Raw genomic sequence first — 13472 nt, 5'->3', positions numbered from 1 at the left:
AACTTTGCAAAGCATGGAAATCTGTGGGCGTGTCTTCCGCTTGCAAAAAGAGGGAAGTGAAAGTAGGAAAAGAGTTAGCTGCCTGCTTAGCTGCAGCATCAGCTCTAGCATTGCCACGAGCAACAGGATCATCTGAGTTAGTGTGAGCCGCACACTTACAGACCGAAATTGCTGTAGGCAAAAGGATCACATCAAGAAAATCAGAAACCTGTGAGGAGTTCAGAATGGGTTTGCCATCTGATTTAAGGAAATGTCTGTGTTTCCACAGCGCACCAAAGTCATGAACAACACCAAAAGCATATCTGGAATCTGTGTACATGGTGACAGACTTACCAGCTGCCAGCTTACACGCTTCAGTAAGTGCAATGAGTTCAGCAGTTTGGGCAGAGAAGTGTTTAGGGAGGGAGCCAGACAGCAAAGTGTCATGTGAAGAACTTACTGCAAACCCAACACAGTTAGTACCTGTGGCTGGATCACGCAAAGCTGATCCATCTACAAAAAGAATCATGTCAGAGTTGGGAAGAGGAGTGTCAGAAAGATCAGGTCTGGGTGTACAAACCTGTTCCAGAACAACTACACAGTCATGCGGCTCCCCATCATCAGGAGTAGGAAGCAACGTAGCCGGATTCAGAACAGTACAACGTTTAACAGTGACATTTGGCATATCAAGGAGCACTGAAGTGTATCTGAGCCAGCGAGCAGCTGAAAGATGTGAGGTTTTCTGCTCAAGAAGAATAATGGCAACAGAATGAGGAACCAAAACAGTCAAATTACTGTAGCCCACAATATCTCGGGAGGCCAGGACAGCTTTCTCTGCAGCTGCAACAGCACGAAGACAACCAGGCAGACCTGCAGCCACAGGGTCCAACTTTGCCGAGAAATAAGCCACTGGCCTTTGTCTTCCCCCGTGTTCCTGCATAAGAACAGATGTCATACAACCATGCTTCTCATCAACTGCTTGTGTGAAAGGTTTATAAGGATCTGGGATACCAAGCGTAGGAGCTGTTTGAAGAGCCAGCTTAAGCTGAGTGAAAACTGATTCAGCCTAAGAAGTCCATGGAACACGATCAGCTGACTGGAGGCCTTTCCCATGGATAAGAGCACCTAAAGGAGCTTCGAGAGAAGAGTAGTTAGGAATGAAGTTCCTGCAGTAAGATGTTATGCCAAAAAATGACATGAGCTGTTTTTTAGTAACTGGTTTAGGAATGTTCTGAACTGCAGCAACACGTTTAGGAGAAAGTGAGTGCCCCTCCTTGGAAATCACATGGCCCAAAAAGGTGACTTTATCCTGAACAAACTGCAATTTAGAAAGGCTGGCTTTGTGGCCACAAGAATGAAGATGCTTCAGCAGAGTCACTGTGTCTTTTTCACACTGTTGCTTAGATGGGCTGCATAAAAGGATGTCATCCACGTACTGCAAAAGAGCAGAGCCTTGGGTTAGTTGGAGAGGGTCCAGACTAGCTTTGAGGGCAGCATTGTAAATAGTGGGACTATCACAATATCCCTGGCATAACCGGGTAAAAGTCCAAGATTTCCCCTCAAATTCAAAAGCAAACCAAAACTGGCTATCAGGATGCACAGGGACAGAGAAAAATGCGTTAGACAAGTCAACAACTGAGAAAAACTGTGCATCTGATGGAATTTGAGACAAAATAGGGTGTGGGTTGGGCACAGTGGGAGCACGTGGATGAACTGCAGCATTCACGGCTTGGAGGTCCTGTACAAAACGCCATTCATCTGTGTGGCCAGCATCTCTAATCTTTCTCACAGGAAATAATGGAATGCGCACAGGTGAATTTTCACAGGGAACAATGATGCCTGTTTTCTGAAAAGATTGAAAAACAGGCTTAATCCCTTTGATTGCTTCAGGCTTCAAAGGGTATTGTTTTTTACACGGGCGAAAGTCCGATTTAGGGGTGACAATTACCGGTTCACAGCCTTTTATCAACCCCACATCACTGCGTAATACATGGTCATGGCTGCCAAATGCAGCTCCTTTTCAGTCTTACAGGTGTCAGCTTGGTTCTGAGCATGGCAGGCATATCACGTTGAGATCTCCGAAGTCCAGATTGTGGGGAGAGGAGTTTTGTCACTTGCGTTAAAAGGTTGAATGTTGAATTCCCTTCAACTTCTTCCTTTTCTTCATCTTCAGACTGGTGTGACAGATGTTGTGGCTGAGGAGAGATTTCTCCTGGAGTGAAGTTTGGAGAATTCTCTTCCCATAAACCAGATGCTTGTGGTGTGTCTGGCTGTAGTTGCTGTGGTTGCTGTTGTTGCTGCCGTTGCTGTTGTTTTTGTTGTTGTAGGCGTCGTGGAGGGCAGGAGTCCAGGTCCGGATCTGGCACAGCGAGATCGCTCAGTGTAGGGTAAAGAGGTGCGAATGAAAAGGGAGAGGAAATAGTGTTATCAGTAAAATATGGTGGTGGCTTAAAAGGAGATTCAGTCTTAGTCAGAGATAAATTATCTTTTCGTCCACATACTGCATTATCATCATCATTCCGTCCTGGCATTTGTTTAGCATTTTTCTTTCTTTCTCTCACTTCACTTTCCTTTTTCCAACACTCTATACCTTTCTTACATTCTTCCAATTTTTTCCACTGTTTAACCTTCACTGTTTGTTTGTTTTTTTCATATCTTTCTCACATTTGCAAATCTTCTCTTCTAATTTTCTTATTTCAGACATTTTAAAGGACCTTCAGGGGGATAAACCCAATTTTTTATCCAATAAGTAGTCCATTTTACACTTATATTTATTATTATTATTTTTCATTATATTAAACTAGGACCCCCCCGGGAGGGTCAGAAGCCTGAGACTCATTTCCCATTCTCGGACTTGGAATGGGGGAATATATTCCTTCACTTAATCTGTACTCACACTTCTTCGGAGTACCTACTTCAGTCACACTTCCTCGGACTGATTCAGTCACACTTCTTCGGACTGACTTAAGATTCACTTACCCGTGAAATCTCTGTCTCGCTAATGACACAACCGGGAAAACCCTCTTATCCAAATAATAACAGAAAGCAATCTTCAATTCAATTCAATTCATTTTTATTTATATAGCGCCAAATACAACAAATGTCGTCTCAAGGCACTTAGATAGTAAATCCAATTCAAGCCAATTGGAATTCAATTAATTAATAATAATCATAATTCATAAAATAATCCAATTCGTTCATATAGAGCCAATTCAAAAACAATTTCCTAGCTAAGGAAACCAACAGATTACACTGAAAACTTTTTGTTTTTCGGTCCAATCTCCCGTCCTGAGTGTGCCGGAGGCGACTGTGGAGAGAAACGACTCTCTTTTAACAGGAAGAAACCTCTGGCAGAACCAGACTCAGGAAGGGTGGCCATCCGCCTCGACCAGCTGGGGTTTGAGAAGACAGAAAGGGGGGGGGGGGGGGGGGGGGACGCGGCGGCGGCACTGTAACACCATTCAAAGGATATCTGTTGGAACAGGGACAATAATGTCACATATACATAAAGAGAGTAAAGTGAGGAAAGGTGTGACAGATGAGGGCCCCCAGCAGTCTAGGCCTATAGCAGCTTAACTATGGGATGTTTCAGGATTACCTGAGCCATCCCTATTCAAGGTAAACACAAGAAACTTGTGCTAACGAAAAAATAAATAAATAAATAAAGGACCAGACTCAGTGAGTAATTCCCTATACTCCCTATATAGATCTGCTCCTCACACCACAACAACCATCTTTTACAGCCACAAGCTACCTCAGCCTCTCACCAACTGCACACCAGTCACAGCGGGGTGGGGATGCAAACCCTGGTTCAGGTAGGGGGAGAAATAAAAGAGGTAAGATAAGCGGGAATGGGATTCAAACCCTGGTTCGGGTAGGGGGTAATGAAAGTATAGAAGGTGCCAGAGGTGGAGGCAGGACAAGACACACTAGCAGATGCAGCAGACAAATTCACCTAAACAGTCCTATATTCACTAAAAATACCAGCAAAAACTAAGCCATACAACTCACTCTCACCAACTGCACACCAGTCATAGCGGGGTGGGGATGCAAACCCTGGTTCGGGTAGGGGGTAATGAAAGTATAGAAGGTGCCAGAGGTGGAGGCAGAACAAGACACACTAGCAGACACACTAGCAGATTCAACAGACCTAACTATAAGCTTTACAAAAAAGGAAAGTTTTAAGCCTGGTCTTAAAAGTGAAAAGGGTGTCTGCTGCCCGGACATTTACTGGCAGCTTATTCCACAATAGAGGGGCCTGATAACTGAAGGCTCTGCCTCCCATTCTACTTTTAGAAACTCTGGGAACCTCAAGTAAACCTGCAGTTTGGGAACGAAGTGCTCTGTTAGGAAAATATCTTACAATGAGATCTTTAAGATATGATGGAGCTCGGTCATTAAGAGCTTTATATGTAAGGAGAAGAATCTAAAATTCTATTCTGAATTTAACAGGGAGCCAATGAAGAGAAGCTAAAACTGGAGAAATATGATCTCTCCTGTTGGTTCTCATCAAAACTCTGGCTGCAGCATTTTGGATCAACTGAAGGCTTTTCAGAGTATATGTGGGACAGCCCAATAATAAAGAATTACAGTAGTCCAATCTTGAAGTAACAAATGCATGGACTAGTTTTTCTGCATCACTCTGAGACAAGATGTTCCTGATTTTAACAATATTACGAAGATGAAAGAAGGCAGTCCTAGAAACCTGTTTTATATGCGAGTCAAATGATAAGTTCTGGTCAAAAATAACTCCAAGGTTCCTCACTGTAGAACTAGAAGCCAAGGAAATACCATCTAGAGTAACTATATAGCTAGACAATTTCTCCCTGAAACGCTCAGGTCCAAAGATAACGACTTCAGTTTTGTCTGAATTTAGAAGCAGACAGTTCTGAGTCATCCAGGTCTTTATGTCTTTAAGACATGCTTGTAGTCTGACCAACCTATTGGGTTCATCTGGTTTTATAGATAAGTACAGCTGAGTATCATCAGCATAGCAATGGAAATTTATGCCATGCTGTCTAATAATGTTACCTAATGGAAGCATGTATAAAGTGAAAAGAATCGGTCCAAGCACAGAACCCTGGGGAACTCCATGACTTACTCTGGTGTGTGAGGAAGATTCTTCATTTACAAGAACAAACTGAAATCTATCAGATAAATATGACTTAAACCAGCCTAATGCAGTTCATTTAATCCCAATAACATGTTCAAGTCTGTGTAATAAGATGCTGTGATCGACCGTATCAAATGCAGCACTGAGATCCAACAGGACAAGCACAGACACAAATCCGCTATCAGAGGCTAAGAGGAGATCATTGGTAACTTTCAGCAGTGCAGTTTCTGTGCTGATGCACTCTGAATCCTGACTGAAAGTCTTCAAACAGATTATTTCTGTGTAAGTGATCACAAAGCTGAGCTGCAACTATTTTTTCAAGAACTTTAGACATAAAAGGGAGATTGGATACCCCAGCGCTGGTATCCAGGAAACGGACCCATCAGCCCTCTCTCTCCGAAAGGCCTTGGAGGTATGAGGCTGGAGCTTCAGTCCAGGTTAACCAGTCGAGGGATCCTGTTCGTGACGCCAAGATTGTCGTGGAAATTTTAGTAAGGCACAGAGTCAGTTATTTTCTGAGGAGATAAGATGCTTTTAATAATATCTTGCAAGAGAGAACAACACAGAACAGAGTTCAGAGTTGCTCTGAGAATCTTAGGCGAAAACAAGTCAGTTAATATACAGGTTATTACGTAATCGCTCCTTTGATATGTTCAAGCATTTGTAATCTATCTTTCCTCCCTTTCTACAGCCAAGGCCCCTCGGTATCCTGCCATCTTCCCTGTCAAACTCCTTAAAGTTGTTAAATCATAAGAGCACAATACCCTCATTGAAAGAGGGAGGAAAGAGAAAAACAAGTGTCTTAAATGAGTTATTACTGGGTGATACAGAGTAACACTCATACAATGTATATGTGAATTAATTTTTCCCTTACATTGTGCAGTGCAAAACAGGCTCATTGCAGCCACTAATGCAGGGATAAATTTGAGTTGTTTTTGTTTTTTGCACAGATTGCAAATGAAACACTTTCTCTTTTTGAACTTTGTGTTATTTTCTGTTATTGATTTTGATTCATTATAAAATATGATGTTACTTGGTGTTAGTTCAATAAAGTTGAAATGTAATTTGTCAATATTTTTGTTGGGGCGACAGGGGCAGGTGGGGCTTGGAAATCCCCACTTGTTCAAAGTGGGGAATGACCAAAAAGGTTTGAGAACCACTGCACTAGGCAGAACTTAATAATTACTGCTTCTATTCATCATCATCTGTTCAGTAAGCGTTAAAAAGCTCCTCTAATTAAAATGTAAATAAAATCTGTAATTAATGAGTCAGAGTGTTAAGATTTTTGAACATGTTCAAGAACTCTTAGTTGCAGCCTTGACAAATGTAAAGCGTGACAAATGTGAAGCGCAACAAACGCTGCATCCATTTTAGTCACAGCAGCATCCTCAGTGAATGTACCACACTCTGACCCTCTAAAAATGACAGGTGGTTTTGTTTAATAATAGACACAGTCTGGTCCTGGTAGAAGCATGTCCGGAGCAGAAAAAAACTATTTTCTCTCCATCTTAAATAAACAGTTAATGTTAACTCTTGACAACAGGAACTAAAAATGTTGTGTTTCTTATTGCGACTTATTGGTCGAATCCCTCACTCCACTATCCCGGTGAAATGAATACCCTCGGGTAATCACTCTGAAATCATTGAGTTAAAACTTATGTGATCTCCTGAATCCCCTCTGTACTTGGTCATCCCTGGTTGTCTTTGCACAACTCATATTAACTGGGAGTCAGGCTCGATCTACAGTCCAAGTATCAAATGTCATCAGTTGTGTTTAAAATCAGCCTTTCCATCTTCCAACACAGAGAGTGAGAAACTCTGTTCTCTTTGAGTATCATTAGTTAGCTGAAAAATTTAGCAAATTTATTATGCAATGCAAATTACGCAATTTTTTATTATTAGTTTCAAAGGAAAATTGTATATATCAGGGCTGTGATCCTTCAGGTGGCATTATTGGTTTCTTTCTCATCTTCCCTCCTATGCTAACATCACATGGCATCTTTTGTCAAATTTCATTCTGCACGGAGTTATTTCAGCACTGAAAAATTGCACAAATATTAGATGAAGTTGTTAGATCATGTGCATTTTTGCAAAATCTCTGCATCATTCCCTATTATTCTTACACTGGCCCTTTTCACAACCTTCCTATCCAGCCTCTAACAAGCCTTCAAGAAGCTTCTTCTTCTTTAAGGCTGGGATTCTCCCCATTTGTGGACATGCATACAGACAGCTGCAGTCACCACAGATGTATGTTGGCTCAGCCAATATTCCTGTTATTTTCACAAAGTCTGGGCAATTTTCTCCAACAAATTACAAAACTTTTGGTTGTCTTTTTGGTATGAATTTTTTCCTGGAGTGACAGACATGTAGTTATCAAAGGAACCTTGCCAACCCCAACCTCAGGTTCCAAAATCAATGCTCTGAGCGTAAATAGTGGTTAAAGCAAGAGCAGTGTACTGTGCACTCATTGTCCAACATCTTTTCTTGGGCATGCTGCTGTATGCATTCACTGTAAATCACCAGAAATGAGTAACAATAGATATCAGCAGTTATATTTTTTTTATTTTCATATTTTTTAAAATTCATTTTAACATATATATATATCTTTGTACATTACGAATATTTTGTAAAATGATTGGAGTGCAACAAAGGATTTTAATGGAGAACCGTTCTATTAAGCTAAAGTGTAATCCAGCAACATTGTCACTAAGATGACAAATGCAAACTGAGCTGAAGTATTGATTGAATGTCCAGAGTTCGTGTTGGGACACACAAAGCTGCTGTCTGGGTCGGTGCCAGTTGAACTGAATGTCACAAAGCTAACTTGTGCCCCTGCCACCTGATCTGTGATCCAAGCCTGAAACTCAGACACTCAGGCATAAACCTCAGGAAAACCGTCCAAAGCACAAGGTACTCCAAAACTTGTGATACCAGCCTGGATCCACAATGAGCCTTCCTAGCATTGCGAAGGTCCTCCAGAATCCCCCTAAAAAGTTGAGACAAAGAGCTAATTAACAGCTTATACCATGCAACGAATGACACTGGAATAGCTTTGCCTGCACAATCTCAGTGTCAAAATTTTGAGCATTTTGATCCTTAATGTGATTGGTGTATACAGTTCTATGTTTTTAACTGCTATGTAACCATGGTCATATTTTGGGTGTGTCAACTTAGGAGAACAGTCCTGCTACTGCAGATATCGCACCAATTTGTCAGTGCTTTGACCTCACATGCTCCTTTGTTCTCTTGCCCTGCACAAATAATTTTGTCTGTGATGGTTGCTTCTGATGCTGGGATGTAATTGCAGCTATACTGCTTGTTTCCAACGACAGGAATCTGGACCTGTTGCAGGGCCTGAGAAGATGGCAATGACTCTGTGGAGGAGAGAGTTGTCTTGCAGTTTCAGAAATTCCAGAATGTTTTACAAACACAAATCAGGTGCAACCTGAACGGATCCTCACCATTATTTCTGAGATTGCCCCAGCCGGTGGCCCAGCAGGAAGTCGAGTTGAAGATCTGGCTGGCGCTACTGGCCAGGCAAACTGGTCTGATGTAGTTATTGAAAGTGACAGGGCTGCTGAGCTTCATCAAGGCAATGTCATTATTGAAAAGTGTGTTGTTGTAGTCAGAAGAGTGTCTAGATATCTATTACAAAGTAGCAAAACGGCAAGAATCATAGTAAGACGTCAACGGCGAACATCATCATGGCAATGGACTAAAGACACTCAACACATTTCTATAGCATGCTCTGTCTTGAGATGGGATTATTGTCTGATAGTTCACTTCTTGATGAAAACAAATGAAAAGTACTTTGTGAGAGCACAAAAATGGAAAGTCACAAAGTGTGTTATGTGGCAAAGACAGCACAGTCCGCATGTGAGCTCTAAACAATGTTTGTCTTTTATAATGATCAGTCACTGGTAATACATGGATAAATACTTCTTCATAAATTAAATAAAAAGATTGAATTAGTGAGCTACTTACAGCTGTTTTGAGCAACTTAAAATGCAGAACTGTTATTAATGCAGTGAGGCGTTTTAAATATGGTAAGTGATTTTAGGACACTGAAACTTGGCCTTTTGATAATAGACTTCCATCTGTCTGGTTCTGCATGACACTAGTGATACAAATTTCAGGTCATTGAGTAAAAATAAACCAAATGCAAGAAAAGCAACTCCCTGTGGTGGTCAGATAGCTGAGTGGTTAATGTGACTACCCCTTTGACACACTATCAAGAGTGAGTCACAAGTTCAATTTTCCACTGGTGTAACTTTATACAATGCTCTTCTTACTCTATTTTTATCGTAGGCGACTTTCAAATAAGGACAAATAAGTGACAAAAAGCACAATCTTTAAATTAGAAAAAGAAAGAAAAAGCTCCACACTCATATACTTTGTATATGTTGGACTTTTGTTAGTTTGCAACAGTTCCGTTTTGTTTTGTTTTTTCATTTACAAAGCTTCAGATGACATGTCTGTGCAAACTTTGTGACTTGACAGGATCTTGAGAAAGACTTGTTGTAAATATAGCATGTATTCCTAATTTGGTCAGACAGTCAGATCAGCAGACCATCAGCAGTTGGGCATCGACCTCGCCAAGTATTTCAGTTACAAGGAAGTGGCCCATTGTTTAGTCTTAAACTTCCTGTCTGTCACGGACTTCAGAAGTGTTGAGTGATGCAGCTTTGCATGGTTGTGATCATCATTGTGATCATCCACATTCTTGATAATTGGCAGACTACTTTTTTGATATTGTGTATGCACAGGGCAAAGGACCACTCGCTGGAATTTCAGGGAAAGTTGCTGTAACAGCAGTCTGAAAACAATCCACCAATATTTAGAGCAAAGATTAGATCAGTTCTCCCAGGATCAGCTGGGCATGTTACTAATAGAGCAGTCATGATGACTGGCTGGAAGCTAGGGCTATTTCTTTAAAAGTGTATGTGTGTACATAGCAACATGATATGATGACAGAATGTGTGCTTATTACAAAATTTCTTCCTCTGCTGCACAGTGGTGGACTCACGTTATTGCACACATTGCAGTTTGCCATGATATGGAGTTACAACTGTGCATCATTGAACATTTTTTAAATAGATTTCAAATTATGCTCACTATGATTCTGCTCTCTTTTCTTTTGATGCTATTGTGCATGTTAATAGTAATCTTTGGTGTTTTTATTAGTTTCAAGTTTTCCTTTTTTAATTTGAGTCTGTTTGTGATTCTTTTTCAGTTTTTCTTTAAGTTTCTTTGTGGTTGCTTTATTAATTTAAGTCTCTCTGGTTGACTTTGGTCTCCTTAAAGGCGTTCTGAATCATTCTGAGTTTATTTGCAGTTGTGTTTTTTTTTTAGTTGTTTTAAGTCATTAAACGTCTATTGACATTTGTTGCGAGTCCCTTTTGCATTATACATTTTCAGTCTCTTTAAAGTTGCTTTTTAGAATTTTTCTGTGCCTCTTTATTGTTCTTTTGTTACTTTTAGTTGTTGTTTCTTTGTACAAGAAGTGATTACAGTTTGTTCAAGCCGAGGCAAAGGATCACAGGCCCTTTGATTCCTCAAGCTCTGATTCCTGTGCATGATATGCCTTTTCAATAATTCATTGAAGGTTAAAAATCAGATTTCATATTGTCAGAAAAAAATGTCCCTTCATGGCAAACTTGCACCTGCAAAAAAAGTCAGCAGGTTGAGCTGGTTGTACCTGGCACCAATCACTGATTACAACAAATTGTCTTGTGCAAAGATTATATTGAGATTACGGTTTTATCACAGCTCTTGGTACTAACTGACTGACTTATGATATTTCAGTTTTACACTGCCAACTAACACAATAACAAGTTGCTAATAGCACATTAAGAGCTGAACATAAAATTACATTAGGGCTAACTGTTGGGTCTTTTCAGCCCTGTGTGCATGTGGACTCTCCACATGTTAATCTTTCACAGAACGTAGTTTTTTTCATGCTATGAGGCACAATATAACCAATTTGACAGCACAATCTATTTCAGTACTGAAGTCTTCACTGTCTTTATTCTTTCATAAATGGCTCAAATGAAAATATCAGGTTCAGAAATATCTCTTTTTAGATCAAGGACAAATCGAATTGGGCTTTTCTGAGTATATTTCCTCTCATTACCTTCCTGTGTGCTTGTGGGCACAAGCAAATGACAGCTGATGAGTGTCTCTTACATTATGATGCAGTGAGCTGCTGTGAGCACCCACTGGTCGCTGATGAGAGTCCCTCCACAGATGTGACTCCTGACGTGTATACTGACCTGCCAGGGCCATGACCCAGCACTGGCACTCTCACCACCCACTATTCTTGTGCTCAGTGGCGCCACTCCACAGTCTGAAAGGGTGTACACAATTGTGTGTCAGCAGATTCAATGTGGTGTTGCACCTCAGTATTTACATCATCAAGAGTATTGAAATATATTAAATGAGCCTGCACTTACCCTGAGCCTTTGCCCCTGTAGGAATAAGAGATGTAAAAGTTATTGGAATCTTAGATATGACAGTGTGTACTGAATGTGTGGAACTACAGCCACAGGGTGGCACTGATAGTTCCAGCTGCTTCCACTCGTCAGCACGTACCAATGAGCTTTGCATCTTTATCATATTAATGGCACTTATCTTTTCTGATGCGAGTCACCAACACAGTTACCATTAATACTAACGCCCCACTGATTTGTTTTGAATTGTGAAAATGTGAAACATAAGACCAATATATTCATAATTACCACCTGGGGTTGTTTATGAATTAACAGCTCTGTACAGTCAATCAGCACTGCAAATAAACTTGACTTTGAGCTGCTTAGGGTTATGGTTAACAGGTTAATATTGTCTCAAGAGGTAACAGCTTTTTTACATCATGCATTACAGTACAGCCATCATTAACTATGCAGTGAAAAGGCACACAGTGAACTGAAACTAAAACTGACCTTCAAAAATTAGATTCAGTGGTTTCTAATAGACTGTAGAGGCATAGGCCACATGAATAGAATTAAATGTCATAAACCCACCTTGTGCAGTTAGGACAGTAACCATCATGAGTACCCATATAGTTCTTCCTGCCATTCTGTTGCCTTACAAACCTCCTGCTTTAGTAAACTATGAAAGTCTTTCAAAGCATATTTCCTTGTTATCTACAGTGATAAGCATAGTTACTAAGAACAGTAAACACTCCCTTCTCAAACCTGTTTCTCTTCATACCCGCCTTTATGCCCTTATGTAACACCACAGAATGCCCAAATGTGTACAATTGATAATGGAGTCGCTCTCTCTAAAGATGTCAGCATACAGCTTTCATTGAATATATAACTTCACAATGTGGTAATTGTTTTCTTTGCTCAACTAATAGCAGACAATAATACTGGGGCCCTGCCCTTCTTTTCCTGACTGCATGTGCATGTAAAACCTATTAGAGACTTAGTCAACAAAATAATGGACAATAGTTGAGTGATTTCATTCCTGCAATCAGCTGGTGTGAGTGACAGCAAACCAAAATTTCCCTCCTCTTTTCCAATTCTTCTGATGTTCACACCGTCTCTCAATCATATGAAAGCAATCAGTCCCTGACAAAGGACAAAGGACAGAAAACACAACGTATTGTCAGAATATGAGAGCACAAGCACCAAAAGCAAATAAGGAGAAAAAAGAACACAATCACCTTTTTAAAAGGCTTTGAAGCATGTGCTTTGAGAAGGAACAAGAGACGGTAAAACTTCTGACTGAAGACAACACTTCAGCTCAGTGACAAAGCTGCCATGTGGGGTCTCTGTTAACCCTTGGCTTGCTGGTGTGTATTAAGGCCAATTAATATGCAAAGTTAAAAAATTCAACCATCTAAGTGATTTATTGAATCTTCAGAGGGGGATGAAACAGAAAACACCTTTTTCTAAAGGCATACACCTCTAATTCCGCACCGCTTAACATAAACTATCAGAGGGTCTCATCATAGCAGGAGCAAACTGAAGAGATAGAGGGGAAACAGAACCTCCTTTTCTCTCCAAAATGTAACACCACACTAGCTCTCAGCCTCACAGAAGAGTTGTGGTCTCGCCTCAGTGTTTGCCCACATAAGCTCAGTGGGGATTACTCTCTCTGTTTGTTCATGGCAACACTGCACCAATGTAAAGTAGCCCCCAAAAGCCTTGGCCAAAGGCCCATCTGAATTTTAAGTGGCCAATTTCCCCTCATCTGTGTCCCCTACGCATCTCTTTTCTTTTTCTCCCTCTTCTTCTCACTCAGTTGCACTTCGGGGCTCATTTAGGAGAACGTACACATATCAAGGGCCTCCTTTCACTCCTGTGAGGTCCACGAACAGTATTTCTTATTTCCCATCCGGCAGGACAAACCCGCCCACTGTCACCTCCTAGCTCTA

The 13472-nt window shown here is 40.8% G+C and overlaps 1 protein-coding gene across 1 annotated transcript; it reads right to left on the bottom strand.

Annotated features, from left to right (window-relative positions):
* Positions 1-7634: 7634 nt before the first annotated feature.
* On the bottom strand, positions 7635-13319 carry LOC142373974 (testisin). Its single transcript, XM_075457460.1, has 6 exons — positions 12112-13319; positions 11545-11559; positions 11279-11438; positions 8554-8639; positions 8323-8466; positions 7635-8078 (listed from the first exon to the last, which is right to left on the bottom strand). The coding sequence occupies exons 1-6, from the start codon at positions 12164-12166 to the stop codon at positions 7978-7980; spliced, it is 561 nt and encodes a 186-aa protein (XP_075313575.1). The 5' UTR covers positions 12167-13319; the 3' UTR covers positions 7635-7977.
* Positions 13320-13472: the final 153 nt, after the last annotated feature.

Source organism: Odontesthes bonariensis, chromosome 23, assembly GCF_027942865.1.
Source record: "Odontesthes bonariensis isolate fOdoBon6 chromosome 23, fOdoBon6.hap1, whole genome shotgun sequence".
In the NCBI taxonomy this organism is placed as follows: Eukaryota; Metazoa; Chordata; class Actinopteri; order Atheriniformes; family Atherinopsidae; genus Odontesthes; species Odontesthes bonariensis.
This window is presented reverse-complemented; position numbering and strand designations above follow the sequence as displayed.

What these genes read in the sequence shown, in the direction of transcription:
- LOC142373974 (XM_075457460.1), bottom strand. Translation starts at nt 12,166, where the DNA reads ATGGCAGGAAGAACTATATGGGTACTCATGATGGTTACTGTCCTAACT. An exon ending in GCAGCTCACTGCATCATAAT is followed by an intron (nt 8,640 to 11,278) that starts GTAAGAGACACT and finishes TAACTACATCAG; the next exon opens with ACCAGTTTGCCTGGCCAGTA. An exon ending in GCAAGAGAACAAAGGAGCAT is followed by an intron (nt 8,079 to 8,322) that starts GTGAGGTCAAAG and finishes TCAACTTTTTAG; the next exon opens with GGGGATTCTGGAGGACCTTC.